Here is a 24,037-nt window from a genome sequence, read left to right as displayed (position 1 = left end):
ACCAATGCCTCAAAAGGTAACACATATTTTCCACAGAAAGATGGTCTTACTTCACCTTATCCCACTCTGGGCTGGTAGTATAGAATAGAAAAAGTGAGAGGGAAACAAGCTAATATTAAAAATAAAAATTTGAACCTCCACCCTTCCCATGCAATTGCTATGCTTTTATACTTTACTGAAGTGTGCCTACTCAAAGACACACTTCTTCCTTCTTTTTGTGCTGAGATTCCACAAGTATGATGAAGTATGATAATGATCCTTAAAGAAAGTGTCACAACAGAGTAATAGTTTGCACAACTTTCATCCACAGAACTCAAAGTACTTTACTAATGTTAGCTCATTCATCGTGCCTGCCTGTGACAGGGGATAAGCAGATCTACTTAAGTAGGGCAAGAAAATCTTAGTCAGCAATCTTGTATTGAGGCTCTGAAAGCTAAATGTGAGGCTGGAGAGCAAAATAAAAGAACAAAACCAAGAGCATTAAAAGAAGCAACCAAGAAGGAATCTAGCTTCTCTGTTTAGCACTAAATAAAGTTACATTTATGACTTCTATTAAAAACTTACAGGAGTAAAAAGAGCAGTCATCATAATTTTTCATTTGAAAAATTGAAAGGAAATATAAATAAAGATCATTTATTAAAAACTTTATCACTGATGTCATGATATAAAATATTATTCAATTAAAGATGACTTCAAAATTAGATTCAATGCCACAAATATTTATTCAATAAAAAGGATATACCAGGAAATGTGCTAAGGATGACAACACAAATAAAAACATAAAGTGATTAGTATAATACAAATCTTTATGCTCCATAGTTTCTGTGCATCATTTATATAAATGTTCCAAATAAATCACAGAGAAAACTTAGCGATGAACAGAAAATAAGGGAATGAGTATAAATAATATATGAGAGAAAGAAGTATTAAGAGCGTAAAATTCATGAATTCTAGGGTTTTTATCTTCTTTGCTACTCTATGACAAATACTTAGAACTCTGGAGCACTGAAGATTTTCAATAGCTCTATGTGGCATCATCGACTCAATGGACATGAGTTTGAGTAAACTCCAGGAGTTGGTGATGGACACGGAGGCCTGGTGTGCTGCAGTCCATGGAGTCACAAAGAGTCGGACATGACTGAGCAACTGAATTGAACTGATGTGGGAAAAAAAAAGGGAAGGAAGGAAGGAAACAATATAACTTGCTCCATTTATGGCATAAGTTGAAATAATGATTTTTTTTGGAAGACAGAAAAATTTCTAAGAGGGCAACAATAGGGGAGAGATGACAGCCCTCTATATTATTCTAGATACATCTGCCTTGCCCTTTCACCCCATTTTTTTATCTGCATAGTGTTTTTGTTTTTAATTAAAGTATAATTGATTTATAGTTTCATGTGTACAGCAAAGTGATTCAGTTTTATATATATATATATATATACATATAATTTTCCAGATTCTTTTCTATTATAGTTTATTACAAGGTATAGTAAGTCCCATACATACGAACCTTCAAGTTGTGAACTTTCAAGATGTGAATGTGTGTTCCCATGTCTAACCACATAAGGTGTGAGTGAAGTTGCAGTTTTCCCTCTGTCTCCTGTTGCTGACAGCTCTACCGTCTTCCTCTTCCTCTCCCTCCTCCAGTCAACCCTTCTCACCTGTTCACTCGATGCCAGCCCCTGTATGCCAGCTGCTGTACTGTATCTACTTACTTTTCAAGGTACTATACTATAAGATAAAAGATGTTTTCTTTATTTTTTGTTTATTTTCATGCATTGCTTGTGTGAAAAATATTATAAGCCTATTACACTACCATGCTATACAGCCCATTGTGTTAGCTAATTTTGTTAGCTAGGCTAACTTTGCTGGATTTACAAACGTGCTCTTGGAACAGAACGAGTTCTTATGTAGGGGATTTACTGTATTGAATAAAATTCCCTGCTGGTAACTATAAGCCTGTTTCTATGTCTGAGGGTCTATTTCTGTTTTGTAAATATGTTCCTTTGTATCACTTTTCTATCTTCCACATATATGCACAGTGTTTCTAACAACTGAGATAACCGACACTTGAGTCTTCACATCAAGATCTAGATCTGGTTTTCTAAACAGATGGGAGTACTGGAAACACAAGGCCTCTTTAATGAGTGAGGGTCATGGGGGAGACCTGGGTAGCCACCATCCCTCTCATCTGGGTTTAGAAGAGCCAATCCTTGTGTCTCCTTGACTCCAAGACACAGAATTGGCTGCCATCAGTCACCATGTTTGTTCTAATGTTCACATCACACTGGGTTCACTTCACTGCTTTCCTGTAGCTGCAGGCTCTGAGGCATTTGAGTCATCATGCTTGACAAGGTCTTGGTACTGCAACACGGCCTGACGAGGTCCTCTCACCTATTTTTACAGCAATCTAGAATAGTTTTATCCAGTATGGCAGGCACTAGCCACATGTGGCTATTTACATTTAATCTAAAATAACTGCAATAGAATGACATTAAACATTCAATTACTCAGTCACACTAGCATCAAATGCTCAATAGTTGCATATGGCTAGTGTTTGAGCAGTATTAAGTAAAGAATATTTCCATCACTACAGAAAGCTCTAGTGAATGGCACTACTCTAGATTGTTTGAAATTCTAGAACCATATTATTTGATTCTTAATATAGTGAGATTCATTTAAAATTAGATAGAAGGTAATTCAAATATCAGTCCTGAGTTTCTCAGAAATAGATAATGCTTTGTGTTTCATTTAGTGTAGTTTATAATTTATCATTATTATTTGTATTAGTTTCCTGTCTTGACATAAAGATAATGAGTTTAGCACAGTATAGTACCGAAGTGAATGGGATGTTTGGTTCCTTTTTTTTCTTTTTTCTTTATATTTTTAACTTTACAATATTATATTGGTTTTGCCATATATCAACATGCATCTAAAATTAAAAAAAACAAGCTTTTTATATTTTAGAGCTGGAAAGAAAACAAAAGAGAATAAGGAGTAGTGATGAGGAAAAATAGATCTGTTCATCCATTCATCCGTTGACTCATTGTACGAGTTCTCCTTGAGTTTATGTAAGAATTCAAGCACTATTCTTTGGAGTTGCAGATTTAAACTGGAAAAAGTCATTGTGTCAAAGCTCAGAAATTTCATAATCCATTATAGAAGACTGACATATAAATTATAACAAAAACAGTTCAATAATAGGTTAAGTGGTAGGAAAGCAGAAAGAAAAAAAAATCTGCCTGGGGGAGACTAAAAAAATTACATTTCAGCGATGTCTTCATATGGGAAGCAAAGTGTCAGCCTAAAGAATGGACAGGGTTTTTTGTTTTATTTTGCTTTATTTTTTTTTAAACTAAAGAGATTAATCTTTACAAAGGCAACTTTCATTCTTTGCTAATGTAAGAGCTAGCAGCCTTGATTTAAAGATAAATCAAGGTTGATTTAAGGACATCTAGAGGGGAAGATATGCATTGAGATTAGGAAAATAAACTGGGCCAGATTGTATAGAGTTATGGAGGTTTTGTTTAAAAATTTGGATATTCTTCTTCTTCATCCAAAGAGCAAGGGACATAATTCAGATGAGCCTTCCTAAAAGATGAATAGCTGCAAAAGGATGAAAACACAAAGAGTTTATAGGTCTGGAGTCTCCTCTCCAGAATCCTGGGAAACAAGCATGAATGGGAAATGTTGGGCTTCAAAATAAGAGGCCCATTGCTGCTGCTGCTGCTGCTGCTAAGTCGCTTCAGTTGTGTCCGACCCTGTGCGACCCCATAGACGGCCGCTCACCAGGCTCCCCCGTCCCTGGGATTCTCCAGGCAAGAACACTGGAGTGGGTTGCCATTTCCTTCTCCAATTGGTCACTCTCAATTCACTAATGCATGCATACTTTAAGGAGAACCCTTAAAGAAAACATGAGAGCTTTGCTGGTGCTCAGTGGTAAAGATTCCACTTGCCAATGCAGGAGACATGGGTTTGGTCCCTGATCCGGAAAGATCCCATATGCCAAGCAGGGCAACTAAGCCCGTGTGCCATAATTAATGACCCTGTGCTCTAGAACCCAGGAGTCACAACTACTGAGCCCACACTGCAGCTTTTAAAGCCTATGTGCCTTAGAACCCACGCTCCACCACAGGAGAAGGCACTGCAGTGAGAAGCCTCTGCTCAGCAACTACAGAGTAGGCCCGGCTCAGTGCGATAGAGAAGAGAAAGCCTTCATAGCAACTAAGACCCAGCACATCCAAAAATAAATAAACAAAATAATTTTTCAAAAAAGATTGCTCTTTAAAAGAAAGAAGAAAAAAACATCAGTCCAGGAGATAGTTCTTTCTTAAGACTATCCTATTGATGATGTATATTCTACCTAAAAACCTTTTTCCTCCAGTTATGCTTGATGGAAAGCCCTGCTTCTTTCTACCTTTGAGCTATGCATGCAAAATGAAAAAAAAAATCTTCCATCTGTTCTTTATTATCAGACATTCCCTTAATAGCATATACCGAGTTTATTGTTACAGAACGTAGCATTTGAATAATACAAGTAAAATGCATATACCAATAAAGCAAGTAAAATATGAATACCAAAGAAAACTGGTAATCAAAATGTCACAATTTTTGCTTTCAAGAGAATGATAAAGAGTATGTCAAAATAGTCAAATCAATTGTACATTCTAAAGTGAATCATAACCTGCTAGATTTGTTTTACCTTGCAACAGAACCCCATACTTTTCACTAAAATCAATTACCCCAGTTTTTGATAAGACATTGAAACTTAGGAGCTAGGTAGAGGCACATTTTAGAAATTAAGTACATGAATTAGAATGACACACTAGAAATTAGAATTAGAAAGTACATTTGCCTTAAGGAGTTTTTATTTGACTAGGTTCAAGATATGGCCTGGCCATTTATAATTAGAGAGGCCATACCTCTCTAATTATAAATACTTCAAAAGTGGTGACTTGTGAATAATCACAGGAATACGAGAAGATCCAGAACTGTAATAAAGACGTTTTTGTTTTTTCCTTTTTCTTCTCTCTAACTTTTGCTTCTTTGTCTCTTTTATTAAAGAGGGAAAGACATGATAACTTCAAAGTAAAATGTCTTAATGTTCATCCTGATTTTCATAAGTGTCTCAGACATATGGATCATATGGATATAATCCTTTATCATGCATTGATGTATTTATACATGACACTACTCAATTGAAGAACTAGAAGGTGAAGATTTAGATGGGGATTAACACCTCTCTTAACTCAATGATTTAGCAAAGATTCATCCTGTGGTTGTACATTACCTGGTATTTCTAGGTGGGATACAACCTACGAAAAGATCCAGTGGAGTTGTCTTCTTATCATAGAATCAAATATTTCATTAACCTGACCTAAGAAGAGAATGAATGAGGAAGCAAAGGAAAACAAAACAGAACAAAAAATCTTGAAGAAGATTGATTGTTTTTCCCTGCTGCCACCTCATCTTCCTTATATTTTGCGAGAATGTTTATAGTAGTTAAACTAATATTGAACTAATCAAATTGTAACTTTGTTATCAACAGAGTCCTCACATCTCCTAGAAAATCAGTAAGCTTTTAGAAATGTACAATGGACTAGAAATGGAGTAAACTGTAAACTGTGGATTGGCAGATGTTTTTAGTCCTCTTACAAACAATGAATGATCACCAAGACAGGGATAGCCTGTGGTTTTTCAAACCTGCAGCTCTACATTTAAAAATGCCAGATCATTGTAATCTGGCCAAATGCATTTTGGACATAAAAACCATAAATATGCACTTTAGCTATATAAAGTGGCTGACAGTCTCCTTGAGGCTGTCAAAATGTTAGACATGACTAAATAGCATTCAATACCAAATGATTTATCATGGCAACCATCAAGGGAAGTATTTTCTTTCCGGAAGGTGTATTATACACCACTTTTTGGGGGCTTTCCTGGTGGCTCAGCTGGTAAAGAATCCACCTACAATGCAGGAGACCTGGGTTTGATCCCTGGGTTGGGAATATCCCCTGGAGAAGGAAAAGGCTACCCACTCCAGTATTCTGGCCTGGAGAATCCCATGGAGTGTATATCCATAGGATCACAAAGAGTCGGACACGACTGAGTGAATTTCACTTCACTAAACTTCAATATATTATAAGAAGAACCTATGAGAGAAACATTTTGAAAGATGTAAAGTCAAGGGATTGAATCAATTAAAACACTTGATGTGGAGAGACAACCACTACAAGGTGAGTGGACAGAAATATTAATAATGAAACATTATATTAGAAAAAAAGCTTTTGTTTAAAATCATGAACTATGGATACAGAGATACATTATTGGGAATTTTAATGAAGTTAACCTCTCTGGACATATATATATGTCTAGAAACAGTCCTGTATTATTGTAGAAATAAATCAAGTTAGGAAGTTAGGTACCGAACACGAAATTCTGAATTTGATCTTCGAATGTCTCCATATCTCACTATTTTGCTTGTCATTTAGTTGGAGTGTTTCCTGTGCATTGATTATGCTTACTCACTTAAGAAGAGTGGAAAGAACATAACGAAGTTGATCTCAGGCTCTTCTGCTTAAAAATACTGTGAACTTGCCATGTCCAGCTGATGCAAAATACAAAATTAATACACTACAAAAGTATGCTCTATAACTTTCAAAATTTCATATTAGATACTTAAAGGGGTATAAATTTTAAACCCTTACATGTTAAATAAGTACAGTTCTTATTATTAGATTCTAACAGCCTTTCTTTATCTTATTTGGTGTTTAAATTGAACAAATATCAATTGTATGTGTAAAATAACTGAAAGTAATGCAGACCTACTTTTTTCCATAAACTGTCCACCAAAGGACAGGCCCACTAATAGCCATTTCAAATCACCATAATGAAAATATGAATGACACTAAAAGCACTGAACCCAAACCAATTGCTATTTTGGAGAATTTCTTACTGAAGTGAGCTGGATTGAATAAGTAGATATTTGTTTCACTGGAATAAACTATAGGTGAAATATTTGTTAAATGGTTAAAATGAGGGATAACTTCATCAGTCATTTTGTAAAACTATATTTAAAGATGATCATTTATGTCTTAAGAAATTTAGAAAAAGGATGGAGAAAAATTTTATTTTATGTATAATTACATTTGGTAGTTTAACTAGGTTTAGTAATTGAAGATCACCTCATTCCTCTTTTAAAATAAATCTCATTTAATCTTATCTTTCTTACACATTACTTATTGCCAATATAATGTATTTAACATCTTTGATATTCTGTAATTCTCCTACTCAAACATTATATGTGCTTTTTTTCTTTCCACCATTCCATCCCCAAATGTTTCCATTTAAAATTTTTAAAGAGAATTTAAATAAAAGATAACTCATGTACTATACAATGAATCCAGATGGAAAGTGCAATCTATTTTTACAAAGTAATAATGAATCACTATATTAAAAATGCAGTGGAATTTAACCAAAGCAGTATAAACAGACTATGTATATTATAAATTGCAGTCATCAAAGATGAAGAGTAGTTCAAAATAAATATACTAGCTTTTAAACTCAAGAAGCTAAAAGAAGTAAAACTAAAGTAAAAAGTAGAACAGATTTTATACAGAAAAAATACAGAAATTAGTGAAGTGAAAAGTAAAATAAAAACTCCTTCTTTGAAGATACCACAAAAATAACAAATATTTAAGTAGCTCTGAAAAAAGTTAAGAAAATAAAAAAAACAAACAATATTAGGGAGAGAAAAGGCATAGAGATTGAGCAGAGATTAAACACATATGAGGAAATACAGGTGTCTCAGTGGTAAAGAATCCTTTTTTCTAATGCAGGAGATACAGGAGACCTGGGTTTGATCCCTGGGTGGGAAAGATCCCCTTAGGAGGAAACAGTAACCTGCTTCAGTATTCTTGCCTGGAAAATCCCATGGACAGAGGAGCTTGGAGAACTACAGTCCACGTGGCTGAAAAGAGTTGGACATGACTGTGTGACTGAGCACACATATTCTTATTGCATAATAACAACTTTCAGAAATTCCTTTCTAAACTTTTATGTACTTGTCACACTTACATTAATTACTTCAAAAACCTTTTTCCCCAAAACACTTTCTCCCAAAGTTGGATTATACTTTTATTTTTTACTACCAGGTTTTATTTATTTTCATCAACTTTCAATTTCTACTTTTTCTTCATGTGAACACTAATTCTCTGAGCTTACTAAAGTAGATATTTTTAAAGTTCTTAGCTTTCCCTAATTTCCTCTTTCTTTTTTCTTAGCATAATCGGCACAAGAGTAAGGGGGTGATGCAATCAGAATCATGACAAGGAAGAAGAGTGGGAAGAAAGAGAAAGATGAAGAATTAAAAATCATCCTTAATGAATGGGGAGAAAGTCAAAGAAGCTAATCATTGGGTTAACCAAAAACTGGCCAAATATTTTGAGCTGATAGGTTTTACTCAGTTGCAATAGGTTAATGAATGAGAGCCTTATGGTTATTTTGGGCTTCCCTGGTGGCTCAACTGGTAAAGAATCTCCCTGCAATGCTGGAGACCTGGGTTGATCCCTGGGTTGGGAAGATCCCCTGGAGAAGGGAATGGCTACTCACTCCAGTATTCTGGCCTGGAGAATTCCATGGATTGTATAGTCCATGGGGTTGCAAAGAGTCGGACATAACTGAGTGACTTTCACTTTTCATACCTATGGTTAATTTGATATATTCCAAATAAGCATTTAATAAAATTAAAACTTTTCCCAATAAACTTTATAGCTGTTATTGAAGAAAACTTCTTAAACTCAGCATATTATTGTTGCTTTTATAATCATTATTTTAAAATAAAAATGAATATATTGCCTAGTTTTCAGATTAGCCAACATCACTAATTTGATTTGAATACTTTCTTTTTACTGATTTTCAGGGGCTCAAATATACTGGTTATTTATTATCTAATTGAATAAACAAATAAAGTATTATCCCTAGTCTGGATTTATTGAATTAGAATCTCTGATAGGGAGAGCCTGAACTTAAACAGCTTCTTCAATGATTCTGATGCACACATTTTTCCCATCTAATATCAGAAGGAAGACAGGTAACTAGCAACAGTGTTCAGTATGAGGCAGAAAGAAGTCAACACTGGAAAGCTGTGAGAAGTAGTATGGAGACACAGAGTTGGGAGACATTAATTCTGACAGAGAAAACTTCTAAAGGCATATTATAAAGTTTGTGAAGAATTAGTACAAAGTAATAAGAGCCATTTGTGAATACCTCACCCATGGTAAGAAAATGTTTCACTTGAATTTGTCTTGTAGAATAAATGTGATATGTTAAGGCAGATTTCCTGACTTTTTCTAAAGAAAATATTTCAGTTTCCTACTGCTGAGTAATATTTAACTATTAAACTTGCCAATGTCTGACACTGTAGTATTAATCATTGTCTTTAATGTTAAATCAGAACTGGCACTAAGAGACATCAATAGTCATTCCCCGTCACTTGTTCTAACAAGTTAAAATTATAATAACAATGTAGTGAAACTAAATAAAATAGAAGTAAATACGGAAACATTTTCATAATTTTGCAGTGCAAAAAACCCACTTTAGAAACATAAATGCTCTAAAATTCAAATCGAATAGACAATAATGAAGATCAGAATGATAAAACAAAAAATTAGAAAGAAAGTTTAAAAAGAAGTAATAATTTTGGAGAAAACAGTTACATTATATCAAAAATACATTAGGGACATTTCTGTAAATTTGCTTTAAGAAGACAAACACCACATTAAAAAATGCAAAAATAGCAATAGAAAATCAAATAAAAACAATCCATATCTATGAAGAAATGCCTCAGTATCACTGTTAATAATGGAAGTACAAAGCAAATAATAAGGGGATGCCAATCTTACTTATTAGGAGGAAAAATGTAAAAATCAATGGGTAAAGCAATGTAGAAATTGGCAGTTTCATGATTTGGTGTTTTTTTCAGTTTAAATGTATGCATAGACTTTGGCCCAGTAAATCAACTCATAGGCAAGTTTTGTACATTTGCACAAATATAAATATATACAGCTCATTACAGTAAAAAGCTGGAAACAACTCAAAATGTCAGAATTTTCAGCAAGGCAAATAGCCCCTTGTGATGGTTAATTATGTGTCAATTTGACTGGTCATAGGATGCCCAGAAAAATATAATTTGGGATATGTCTATGAGGGTGTTCCTAAATGAGATTAGTATTTCAACCAGGTGACTCAGTAGTCTGCCCTCTTCAGGGTATGCATCCTCCAAATCCACGGGGTGCTGAATAGAGAAAAAAAAGAAGGGGAGACGAATATTTTTTTCCTATCTCATTGTTTGAGCTAACATCTCAACTCATCTGCCTTCAGATTGTATTTACATCAGACTGAATTTAATCACCCGTTTTCCTGTTCTTCAGGTTCAGATGCAGATCATAGTATTTGTCAGCCTCCATACTCATATGAATCAATTTCTCATAATAAATCTCCTTTTCTGTATGTGTGTGAATATATATAAATATACACACACAATAGGAGTTATATATCTCCTATTGCTTCCATTTTTCTAGAAATCCCTGACTAATATATCACACAACTAGAAGCTGTATTCCCTAGCTTTCCTTATGCCTAGAGGTACTCTTTTAACTAAATTCTGGCCAATCGTGTGTGAATAGAGGTGAAGTTCACTATTCTGGGCACATATCTAAAGAGAAACTGCTCATTCTTCAATTCCTCTGCCCCCTTCTCCCTTCCTGTGGTCCATATTGTGGAGAGGAATCAATTTGTCTGGTATAAATAAGGAAAATACTCTAGATGATGGCAGCCCAGCAAAATAAATAAAATCTGCATGCCTAAAAACTGTCTTGGAGAGAGTCATTAAACCCTCTTGGGACTTCTGTGTGAGAGGAAAACATACTTTCAATCTGCTTAAGCCACTGTTACTTGGTTCTGGTTTAAGAAGCTGAAGCAATATTCTAACGAATACAATAGTAAATGCATATGCACTGAACATGTGACACTGAAATGTGAAAACATACCAGTTTTCAGTGAAAAAATGTTGCCTGCCATATCAGTAAACAAATGATGTTCAGCCATCAATCCAACACATTACAGCCACCCAATGGTGAGCCCAGAGCAAACTCAGGAGAGAAACAGGATGCCCACCACCTACCAGACAACTGCTGCAGCCCACCCCAGATGATGCTCTCAGAGGAGACTAAGGATGAGAAAGCATGGATACCAGCCCCAGACAACTGAAGTGCATATCAAAAGAATAATTTCAATGAGCCCAGACCTCTTGCATCTTTTCATATAAAGAAAAGCACTAAGTTCATTAATTTGAGATATCTGGTTTTCTCTAACCAACAGTAATCATTCCATGTTTCAACTACCTGGTCTCTGTCACAAAAACTGCTATATACCCTGGCTCCTCCCTTACCTCTTGGAGCAGTCTCTCAGAGTTATCTGAGATACTGTGTCCTGGGTTTAAGTCCTCAGTTTTGTCTGCCAAATAAAACATAATTCTCAACTTTTAGTTATGCATTTTTTTCAGTCGACACACTATAGACACTTTTATCAGAATTCAAATACAAGTCCACATTCAAGCCCAATAAATCAACATTCTGACATCTCCAAAACTCTGATAAAGATACATATTGCAAGCAAATTAGATTTCATCTGAGTTACATTTTCTTTTTTACTAACCTCCAAAGTATGAGCCATCTGTCAGCTTCATTTCTTTACTGGATTTTGTGATGACACCAGCAACACCATGTTGAATGAAATACATTTTTTTACCCACAGCTCCTTCTCGTATGATATAATCTCCAGGTTGAAACACCTCAAATCTCAACTTGCTCAGCATGGCGGTCACGAAATTAGGATCCGCATTAGCAAAAAGAGGCATTGTAGCCACTAGTTTTCGGCAGTTGAAGTTGACTATCTCCTAAAGATGGCAAGAGTAAACAAAAATTAAGAGAGATTAATCATATCAGGAAGCAAAACAGGTGCTGAAATTAAGATCTCTATATAGCATAATACTGTAATTTAAATGAAGAAACAAAAATACATAAATTCTAATAATCCACATATTTCTTAAAAGTCAGGGATTATGTTTTATTATTGAGCTGAAATGTTGTATTCCTAGTACATAGAGTAGTATAGGCATGTATTAAACATCAATAAATATTAATTAAATATATACAAGTTCACTTTTATAACTTCCCATTCCTTTACCATTCTTTATACAAAATTAGAATTAAAATGTGGAAACGTTTTAGTCTCCCTTTTATCTGTTTTTATGAAGAAAAGAAACCACATCACTTCCTATTAACCTTGATGTTACTGCTTCTGTGGTCCATTGTGTTGAACAACCTAATTTGCACCTACTGACTGGGATTCTGAAACAAGAGCCCAGCTGCCAACAAAATGCCAACAGCATTCTGATGTTTTTTCTTAATGTCATTCATATTATGGGAAGGAGACTTGATATTGTTCACATTACACAAAGGAGACTCTAATTTGACTATAATCTATAATTATAAATTCAATTTGTTTCTGGGTTAGATCAGAAAATTACCCTGTCAAAACCTCCTGGGTTATCATTGGAAGTTTTGGACTGGACAGAGGCCATATTTTCCTTTTTCTAAATTGCTTTCTTTATGGGATCAGGTCAGTTCTAAATTAGGAGATTTATACATCAGATTAGACACAGTGCTATCACTATGAACCAAAACAAGGATATGGGACCAACCAGTTTTAATGCTGAAAGTTAGATATGGAACAGAATAAACAATGGGAATCTAAATTTCACTTCAATGCCGTTTCTTAGAAATACCTTCTCCAATGCGCACCACCCACCCCCACCCCGCAAAGAACAGGGTTGGACCTGAATTTGTGAGCATGCTTAAGAGACATATAAAACGAAGTCACCTCTGCCAAGAGATGGAAGAACGGCAAAAAGATTCAGAGGTATTAAAAGAGAAAGAGATCTGAATTCCTGCTTTGGGAATACAAACTTGTAGATTCCAATATGGGGAAAGAAACTTTCCTCAATCTTCTTCATAAAATAATTTGATATTTAATACTCCAGGATATTAAAAAATTCCAGTTGATGCAGAAGGCACAGAATTTTGAGTCCAACATGGAAAAGAAAGTGTTTCATCCTCAACAATACGCTGTGAATTCAGCAAAGCAGATAAGTATCTCTAATAGTGGAGTTTCATGGGAACTGATAAAATATTTAAAAATCAGCAGCAATAACCAGAAAGTGAACATAAAGACAAAAATAAGAGAAGGATATTACATGTGGTACTTGGTACAGCATCATCCAAGCTCTGTAATGCACAGTAGACATTTGGGTGGCTATATCTAGGGGCATTTGTGATCAATTTTAACTGGTGTTAAAGACTTGTGGTTGGAGTGGGGGACTACAGTAAGTTCAGCACATAGTAAGTGTTCAATCTATATGCATAATGTATGAGTAGACAGAACAAAGGGATAAAAAAGAAGAAAAGAAGGGAGGAGGGGGGCTGAAAGGGAAAAAGGAAGATGGAGTTTTGGCACTGGAAAACAAAGTGCTCACAAAACTTGGTTTATATTCCTATTGGGAAGTGGCTATTTAAAATTCTTAAAATGCTTTCTCAAGTCAATAGCTTGAGAAACAAGCCTTATATATATAAAAATGTGGTTTTTCACTATTCAAAATATTGGCTCTTCCATACAAAAAAATACATGAAGATAAAGGTGAACCATTCAAGGTAACCACATGAATTAAAAAGAGACAGAAATATACTATTAAAATGATCAGATTGCTTGTTTGAAAGTTAATGATATTATGTGTAGAATGACATAGAAGTATCCTGTGTAGAAAACTGAAAATAAGCCAGGTTGCAGAGAAAATAAATTTTCAAACAAAATAATAAAATAATCTTTTCATCTACATTCTTTGATTTGAAGGATACAGATTTTTCTCTTCATTGTTTTCTCACTTTTAGAAAATAATTGAAAGCATATTTAACAAGAAATTAAACTGGTCTTTAGGATGCCATTTGAATGGCTGTCTAACATAAGTTCTTAGAAGGAAAACCTTGTGAGCTCCATACAGTCTAAAAATACAGAGTGTGTTGGGTGTAAGAATTTAGCAATGAGGCAGCAACTCTGTTTTGTTAAGATTACTCTATGATTCATTATTGCAATGATGGTAATTATATTTATAGCGACCACGCTTAAAACTTTTTAGAGCTATACTGTGTGAAATAAAATATTGTAGAATGGAGGAGAACAAAATGTTTTACAAAATTTTCCAGAATGATACTTAAGTTGTCAATAAAGAATTGTAGTGCTAGAAGGAATCTTAAAATACTGCTATTCTTTTTAATAACAAAGAAGATATTGCATAAAATTTCCCAAGGTTACAGAATATGTGTGATTCCAAAGCACAGATTTATGGTTAAAATAAATCCCTGAAGCAATCTAAATATATCAAATCCCATTTTTTTCTTATTGTTATAAAGTTAAACAAACTAGAAATCAAATTACCAACAATAAAAGATACCATTGAGAGTGAAAAGGCAAACCACAGATGGGAAGAAGCTATTTGCAGTGCATATCCCAACAAAGAGCTCCTGTCAAGAATATAAAAAGAACTCCTTAAATAGAAAAATCAAGGAAAACTATTGATTGGACACTTCAACAAACAAAATATTCATCTGACCAATGAGCCTATGAAAATATGCATAGCAACAGTAATTACTGGCAGAATGTAAAGTGAAACCGCGTATCTCCTAATAGCTAATGAAAGTGAAAGTGTTAGTCAGTCATGTCTGACTCTTTGTAACTCCATGGACTGCCACCCACCAGGTTCCTCTGTCCATGGAATTTTCCAGGCAAGAATACTGGAGTGAGTTGCCTTCTCTAGGCCATCTCCCCCACCCAGGGATCTAACCCAGGTCTCCCACATTGCAGGCAGATTCTTTACCATCTGAACCATAATAGCTAATGGCTAAAATTAAGAGTTATAAAGTTTTTCCAATGATGTAGGGCCATTCAATATACTTCCTGCTGGTATATGTGAAACATAATATAATCATTTTAGAAAACTTTTGGCGGTATCTACCAAAGTTAAAAACATGATTATCCAATTACCCAGCCGTTCCAACATAAGGTAAATATGCAAGAGAAATCAGTGCATAAGGCACTTCAAGAATGTTCATAACAGGCTGATTTTATTAGCCGGAAACTGGAAACAACCCAAGTGTCATGAAAGGTGGAATGAAGAAATAAATTGTGACATATTCATAGAATGAAATACAGCCTGAAATATAAAAAGAAAGAACTGCTGCCACACAACAGCATGGATGAATCACACTGACATGATGATGAGCAAAAGAGGGAAGACATTAAAGACTCTGCAGTGTGTGACGCCATTTGTGTGAATTTCAAGCACAACTGCTTATAGCGATATGTCAGAAGACTGAGAACCTCTGGGCTTGACTGGAAAAGGAAAAAAGGAAGCCTTCTAAAAATTGTTCTGTACATGGATCCAGGAGGTTATGTAGGTTCATATATATTTTAAAAATTCATCTAAGATTTGTGTATGTTTAAGACTTGTGTACTTTAACAATATCCAAATCATAGTTAAAGAAATATTTTCTACACTAACAATTAACATGAATAATCCTGTTGTACTTTAGCAAAATATTGGGATGGACTGCTGAAAAAGAAAGGCTTTCGTATCTTAAACTGACATGTCAAAGTAAGATCAAATGTAGGATTCTTCATTGTCATTGTCTTGTTGTTATATTATGCTGTGTTTTCAATATATAAAAAGTTGATTTATTTGGAATTTAAAAAGGAGATTTGTCCGTTTTCCTCTACTTTTTAACTTATTTATTTATATATGTACATATACATATGTATATATGTATATATTTATTTATATATGTATAAGTTATTTATGTATATATGTATATTTCGGGATTCCCTGATGGCTCATACAGTAAAGAATCTGCTTGCAATTCAGGAGACCCAGCTTCAATTCCTGGGTTGGGAAGATCCCCTAGAGAAGGGAATGGCTACCCACTCCAGTATTCTTGCCTGGAGAATCCCAGGGACAGATTCTAGCCTGGTGGCTAGAGTTCATGGAGTCACAAAGAGTCAGACACGACTGAGTAGCTAACCCTTTCACTTTTTTTTTTTTTCAGGCTCATATTTATCTTACACTTTGAGGTTAAACCAATTATTTGTTACTCGAGTTGTTACAGCACTGGCTTGATAACTCTTTTAGTAGGCCTCTTTGAAATATCCTTTTCATTATGTATTGCGTATAGACAATACTCCTAACTCAAGCCAGACATGTCACTAAAAACTCTCATTAGAACAACTGCCATAAAGAATCTGGATGGAGAGTAGAGATATTAATAACTTAACTGTGTGTTTTAAGTGAATGTGCTATAAGGACCTGTGATTAAAGAGGAGGAGTGTTAAAAGTTTTGTTTTACTAATAGAGTGATATTAATAACTTAACTAAATATGTTCTCTCTAAGAAAATGTGCTATAAAGAAATATGATTGATGGAGAAGCACTTTTAAAAATTTTGCTAACCTCAAGACTCACTTGATTGTTTCCATTAAACTGAAAGTCAGTTAGTTCTGTCTGAGTCTCTGCAACCCCATGGAATTCTCCAGACCAGAATCCTGGAGTGGGTAGCCTATCCCTTCTCCAGGGGATCTTCCCAACCCAGGAATTGAACTGGGGTCTCATGCATTGCAGGCGGATTCTTTACCAGTTGAGCTACCAGCAAAGTCCATTAAACTATATGCTCTCAAAGCAAGCAGACTTCATGGGAAGAGGAAGAGCTTTTAAATGCCAATAACTTTCTGTCCCATTATGGCTTTTGCTATCCAAGTTCTATTAGAATTTACAGTTTAAATCAGAAAGAATTCACAAGGAGGTAAAAGTTCCACAGAGAGAAAATGAATGGATTCCTTCAAATTAACAATAATATAAAATTATTTTCACAGTAATATAATCAAGGAAGCTCCAGTGGTGAATCTGAATATGGGATGCATCACAGAAAAGAATTACCCATGATGTAGAACTATTCTTGGGAAATAACAGAATATATTCAGCATTAGTCTATGGGACTAATCATGGCTCTTATGAAGACAGCGTCAATAAGGAAAAAGAAAAAAAGCTTTGATGGCCTGCCAAAGACAGTATTTTCTTACTTGGATGTATTTATAATACTTTTTCTAAGATACAGTTTACCAGGCTCCAGTCCAGATTCAGAGAATCTGAATCTAAATCTTTAAGGGATATGACTCAAAAAAATCCTTGTTTTTAATAACACATTTCAAGTCATAAGCAGTCAGATATGGAAACCATGGTCCCTAAAATAAAGAAGTATCTGCAAGTTGAGGAAGGAAAATATATATGTATATATTCAGTGTAAGATAATTGTAAAAAGTAAACTAAACACGGGTGAGACTCTGTGTGTCTCTTGCTGTGTATGTATCTGGGCTTAGTCCTTGACACCAAAACCAACTGACTCAGTGCCTGTACAAAGTGACTCATACCTTGAACTCTTCACTTGTAAGCAACTCTACCTAGATAACTGTAATGATTAAAGATACAAGGAAAATACTTAATTTCACGAAGTGCTATCTATCATTTACCATTATAAGTAACAGTTGTATTATAAAACAAATGAATGTTAAAATCAAAGTAATGGTAAAGACTATATATTCTATAAAATTTCAGAGAAAAAAGAGTTCAAAGTAATTTGGTAAGAATAGCCTGCCAGGTGCCTCTGTCCATGGAATTTTCTGGGCAAGAATATTGGAGTAGGTTGCCATACCCTTCCCCAGGGGATCTTCCCCATTCAGGGGTTGACAGGCCTCCTTCATTGGCAGGTAGATTCTTTACTGTCTAAGCCATCAGGGAAGGCAAGAATATATTAGGTCAGATTTTTTTCTAAATGTTGAGTTGAGTACTGGTTATTAAAGACAAAAGTCAAGATAGGAGCAGAGGTTCAGAAGATAAAAATGACAAGATAGTCTTTGAGCACAGTCAGTGATATTCCCTGTGGCCGAAGTAAAAATTCTTATAATTCCCTAATGATGTAGTAATTTAGAAATTGAATTGCAAATTAAATAGACAACCCATTTTTTTTTTTAAAGAAGCACATAGTTGAAATTAAAAAAAAAATTTCCCTCAGCATTTCCAACAGGCTTATATTGATCTGGTGGTTCGTATTTTAATTTGCAAGATGGTTGACTGCATGTATAAGTCAATCACCCGATACAAACCTTAACGCTTGAAAATGTTTTAAACAGTTAAGCAAACATTGACTAACAAGTTAGGTAACTGCTTTAATTTCTGAAAGTCAAAGCATTTCCCTTGATTTCTGTGTCCTCATTACAGGGAATTTATAAAGAGCTATTTCTTTAGCTGGGATAATCTGTCTTATTCTTTTTTTAAAGAGAGCATTTAACTGTCTTTATACTTCCTAAGTAATCTGAAAATGAAAAATATGTAATAAAATTAAAGGTAATAAATACATTTAATATTGATTTGGGGGAATTTAAAGGAATTAGAGATAAGAAAGTGAAGTCTCTTAAAAAACTTTGGTTAGAGATGTGCTATGTGCTTAGTCACTCAGTTGTGTCTGACTCTTTGCCACCCCATGGTCTTAGCCCGCCAGGCTCCTCTATCCATGGCAATTCTCCAGGCAAGAATATTGGAGTGGGTTCCCATGCCATCCTCCAGGGGATCTTCCCAACCCCGGGATTGAACCCAGATCTCCCACATCATGGGTGCATTCTTTACCATCTAGCCACCAGGGAAGCCCAAGAATACTGGAGTGGGTAACCTATCTTCTCCAGAGGAACTTTCTGACCCAGAAATCGAACCAGGGTCTCATGAATTGCAGGCAGATTCTTTACCAACTGAGCTGAGATGAATAACATTTATATGGGGGAAGTTAAAGGAATTAGAGGTAAGATAAGGAGTTAGAGGATTGATGAATTAACATATAGGGTGCCTCAGTTTTAGTTTATTGCAGTTTTACATCTTATAAAAAAATAAATTTTTTATATTAGAAAGCAATTATATTTTAAAAAATCTTTAAAATCAAAATGAATACACTCATATCCCTTAAAATAATAAAAGAAAAAAATCACTGTATTTCCATCACTGAAAGTAACTGATGTATTCTTTTAATGTGATTTCTTATTCACCTTAACCTAATTGAAATCATAATAACACTGAATATCTATTATTCCCCACATTTATAACATAAAATACTTGCCATTTTGAGTTATGGTCTTCAATAACATTCTTTTTAATGGTCACACAATATTTCATCTTGTGTTAATCGTAGTTATATTAAGAAAAACCCAACAGAGATAAAGAGATAAATAGTCTGCAATGGATTCTTAAATATTAGCCAGCTTTAATATTTTTCACCATTTCTTATTTTTAATTTGGCTATAGCATTAATTGCTAGGTTCATAGTCTCTTCATTTTATGAGTTAAAAGGTAACTAGCCTAAAATCTCTGCATATACAAATGGCAAATTATGATTAAGTGGCTTAAATGAAATCTGCCTGCTTGTAAAGAATAGATCAGAACATGGTGAATTTTGAGAGCTGCAGATTCAAAAATTTAAATGTTTTCTGTAGTTACAGTTCTCATATGCATCTAATTTGGTTCTGAGATATTAAATCACATTTAAACTTTACCAGACGAATGCAAATGAAGCTTGAGATTAATTTGGTTTTTGCATACTCCTACTGTTTTGCCTTCCTAGAACACAGGAACATATTAGGTACCATGCAGGATGTCAGCAGATGACATAAAATTCTCTTAACAGTCACTTAAATTTGATTGTACAGGAAAGAAAATAATGTAGAAACAGACCAAAAAGCCTAAATCAAAATTTTGTATATTGAGACTTCCCTGGTGGTTCAATGGTTAAGAATCTGCCTGCCAATGCAGGGGACACAGGTTCGATCCCTGGTCCAGGAACTAAGATCCCACATGCAGCAGGGCAACCAAGCCTGTGTGTCACAACTACTGAAGCCCATGAGCTCTAAAGCCTGTACTCTGCAACAGGAGAAGCTGCTGCAATAAGAAGCCCCTTGGCCGCAAATAGAAGAGTAGCTCCCACTTGCTCCAACTAGAGAAAGCCTGCAAGGAGCAATGAAGAGCCTGTGTGCTGCAACAAAGACCCAGGCTGGCCAAAAATAAATAAATTTTAAAAAATTGTATACTGACAATGGCAGTGTTCATTAGAGACTTAGTATCACTGTCGCACTCTGGAATCCTAGGCTGAAGCTCAGTTAGGATTCGTGTAAACACCAGGGAGTGCAGCTCCAGTGGTCTGCAAACTGTGAGCAAGTTGTAGAGTGATTTACAGAACAGGATTGAAGCCCACTTGGCAGGATAAAAACAGATTAATCTGGACTGTCAAATACAGTTACATCAAACAGCTAAACTAAAAAATATTATTCAAACAGGACCAGTGGATAGTACAATGAGTTAAAAAAGTCTGAGAAGGGATTTGGAGAATTTGATAAAAATCTATTCATTAAATTTTGTAATAAAATCCACATAAATTCTTTTTCACCATTAATAGGTCAGCAATAGAAATAACAGTATGCGTATATGTGCAAAGGGCATGAGGAAATCAGGCTACTCCCTAAAACTAAGCAGGCATTCTAAGCTGCATTAAATATTTATTTGTCTGTCACATTAGTTAGATTTAAGCATTGCACGTGTCGGCAAAGGTTATGGGTTTAACGGTGACACCTCTACATTCATATGTTGAAGTCTTAACTCCCAGTGCTTCAGAATGTGCCTGTGTTTGGAGACAGGACTTTTAACAAGGAGATGAAGTTAAAATAAAGCTGTGAGAGTGGGTCCTAATCTAGTCTGACTGCTATGAGAAGAAGAAACTGAGCACATGAAAAGAAAGGTGGCCATCTGCAAGCAAAGGAGAGAAACCCCAGAAGAATCCAAACCTGCTGACACTTGACCTTGGACTTCAGCCCTTAGAAGTATGAGAAAATGATTTGTCTGATGATTAAGCCACCATGGCATTTTGTGATTACAGCCTTAACAAATTAACATAGTGAGTTAGGCTGGCTAAAGTGTGGCAGGAAGGACGCAGCTGCCCCCTTGGAGTATCTGTCAAGACACAGCGGCCCCTCAGCTCCGGAAGTACTGCAGGGGCAGTGGTAATGCACATGATCCAGCTCAGATGGCTCTGAGAAGCTGTAGAATACAGCCCACACACTTCAACAACTTCTGAGCTCTTCAGTCTGGGGTGAAATACATTAAAAAACAGAAAACAAAAAAAATTTTACTTACACAAAAAAAGGATTTTGCTTTATTTTTGTATTGAGTGTGAAGTATCATGGGCATTTAGTTGACAAGAGCTACAGGCAGATGGAAATGACTTTAGAGGCAGGATGAGAGTTATAATAATGGGTGCAACTTTATAAGCTTGACTTTTTAGATTTTTGTAAAATATATACAACAATATTTATAGTTTAAGCATTTCCATGTATACAATTCACAAAAATGCTCATAATGTTGTCTGAGCGTTGCCATTAGTGATTGTGCGTGCTAAGTCACTTCAGTGGTGTCTGACTCTTTGATAACCGAAGGACTGTAGCCTGCCAGACTCCTCTGTCCATGGGATTCTCCAGGCAAGAATACTGGAGTGGATTGCCATGCCCTCCTCCAGGGGATCTTCCCGACCCAGGGATCGAACTGGCATCTCTTATGTCTCCTGCAGTGGCAGGTGGCTTCTTTACCACTGGCGCCACCTGGGAAGTTCCTCTGTATCTATACCTAGAACATTCTCATCAATTTCAACCAAAGTTCTGTAACCTTTAAACTATAACTTTCTCCCTTCACTCAAATCACTGATAAATTCTACTCTCTGTTGCTATGAATGTGCTTATTCCACCAGCCTCATAAGTAGAATTATACAACACTGCTGCTGCTGCTGCTAAGTTGCTTTGGTTGTGTCCAACTCTGTGCGACGCCATAGACAGCAGCCCACCAGGCTCCTCTGTCCATGGGATTCTCCAGGCAAGAACACTGGAGTGGGTTGCCATTTCCTCCTCCAATGCATGAAAGTGAAAAGTCAAAGTGAAGTCACACAGTCGTGTCCGACTCCTAGTGACCCCATGGACTGCAGCCCACCAGGCTCCTTTGTCCATGGAATTTTCCAGGCAAGAACACTGGAGTGGGGTGCCATTTCCTCCTTCAATGCATGAAAGTGAAAAGTCAAAGTGAGGTCGCTCAGTCGTGTCCGACTCCTAACGACCCCATGGACTGCAGCCCACCAGGCTCCTCTGTCCATGGGATTTTCCAGGTAAGAGTACTAGAGTGGGGTGCCATTGCCTTCTCCTATACAACACTACCACAGGACTAATTTTTGAAGTCCTAAACATTGTCACTCCAGTAATTTGGCCACCTCATGCGAAGAGTTGACTCATTGGAAAAGACTCTGATGCTGGGAGGGATTGTGGGCAGGAGGAGAAGGGGACGACAGAGGATGAGATGGCTGGATGGCATCACTGACTCCATGGACATGAGTCTGAGTGAACTCTGGTAGTTGGTGATGGACGGGGGGGCCTGGCATGCTGCAATTCATGGGGTCACAAAGAGTCGGACATGACTGAGCGACTGAACTGAACTGAACTGAAACATTGTCATCCAGAAAAATATTGGGGTAGTGGTGAGTACTGAAGCTCAGTTCTCGTTGCTCAGTCTTGCCCGACTCTACGTGACCCCAGGGACTGCAGCAAGTCAGGCCTCCCTGTATATCACCAATTCCAAGAGTTTACCCAAACTCATGTCCATTGAGTCGGTGATGCCATCCAGCCTCTGTTGTCCTCTTCTCCTTGCACCTTCAATCTTTCCCAGCATCAAGGTCTTTCCCAAAGAGTCAGTTCTTTGCATCAGGTGGCCAAAGTATTGGAGTTTCAGCTTCAGCATCAGTCCTTCCAATGAATATTCAGGACTGATTTCCTTTAGGATAGACTGGTTGGATCTCCTTGCAATCCAAGGGACTCTCAAGAGTCTTCTCCAACACCACAGTTCAAAACCATTAATTCTTCGGCTGCACTCAGCTTTCTTTACAGTCCAACTCTCACATCCATAGATGACCACTGGAAAAACCATAGCCTTGACTAGACAGACTTTTGTCGGCAAAGCAATGTCTCTGATTTTTAATATGCTGTCTACGTTGGTCATAACTTTTCTTCCAAGGAGCAAGTGTCTTTTAATTTCATGGCTGCAGTCACCATCTGCAGTGATTTTGGAGCCCCCCAAAATAAAGTTTCTCACTGTTTTCATTGTTTCCCCATCTATTTGCCATGAACTGATGGGACCAGATGCCATGATCTTAGTTTTCTGAATGTTGAGTTTTAAGCCAACTTTTCAGTCTCCTCTTTCACTTTCATCAAGAGGCTCTTTAGTTCTTCTTCACTTTCTGCCATAAGGGTGGTGCCATCTACATATTAGAGGTTATTGATATTTCTCCTGGCAATCTTGATTCCAGCTTGTGCTTCATCCAACTCAGTGTTTCTCATGATGTACTCTGCATGTAAGTTAAATAAGCAGGGTGACAATATTCAATCTTGACATATTCCTTTCCCAATTTAGAACGTCTGTTGTTCCATGTCCAGTTCTAACTGTTGCTTCTTGATCTGCATACAGCTTTCTCAAGAGGCAGGTCAGGTGGTCTGGTATTCCCATCTCTTTAGGAGTTTTCCACAAGTTGTTTTGAGCCACACAGCCAAAGGTTTTGGCATAGTCAATAAAGCAGAGTACTGAAGGGATGTTAGGAAAAAATCAAGGGAAAGGTCCAGGGATCTGGCTCTTGCTCAATGATACAAACGGTCTTCCTCCTGACCCTCCCAGTTTCTCTTTCCTCCATGTCCTCCCCAGTACTGGCTACATCTTGTCCTTTGATAACAGACATTCCAATAGGTGTGAGGTGATAGCT

General features: G+C 36.1%; 1 protein-coding gene across 1 annotated transcript in view; it reads right to left on the bottom strand.

The window, feature by feature from the left end:
- The window catches only part of HCN1 (hyperpolarization activated cyclic nucleotide gated potassium channel 1), a 466,192-nt gene that overhangs the window by 57,803 nt on the left and 384,352 nt on the right, over positions 1–24,037 (bottom strand). Inside the window, exon 6 of the mRNA XM_061393578.1 lies at positions 11,716–11,956. Within this exon, the coding sequence (XP_061249562.1) occupies positions 11,716–11,956 (241 nt within the window). The remainder of the gene's footprint in view (positions 1–11,715; positions 11,957–24,037) is intronic.

This window comes from Bos javanicus, chromosome 20, assembly GCF_032452875.1.
Source record: "Bos javanicus breed banteng chromosome 20, ARS-OSU_banteng_1.0, whole genome shotgun sequence".
Taxonomy (NCBI): Eukaryota; Metazoa; Chordata; class Mammalia; order Artiodactyla; family Bovidae; genus Bos; species Bos javanicus.
Note: the sequence above shows the minus strand (reverse complement) of the source record. Positions and strands in the feature narration are given on the sequence as shown.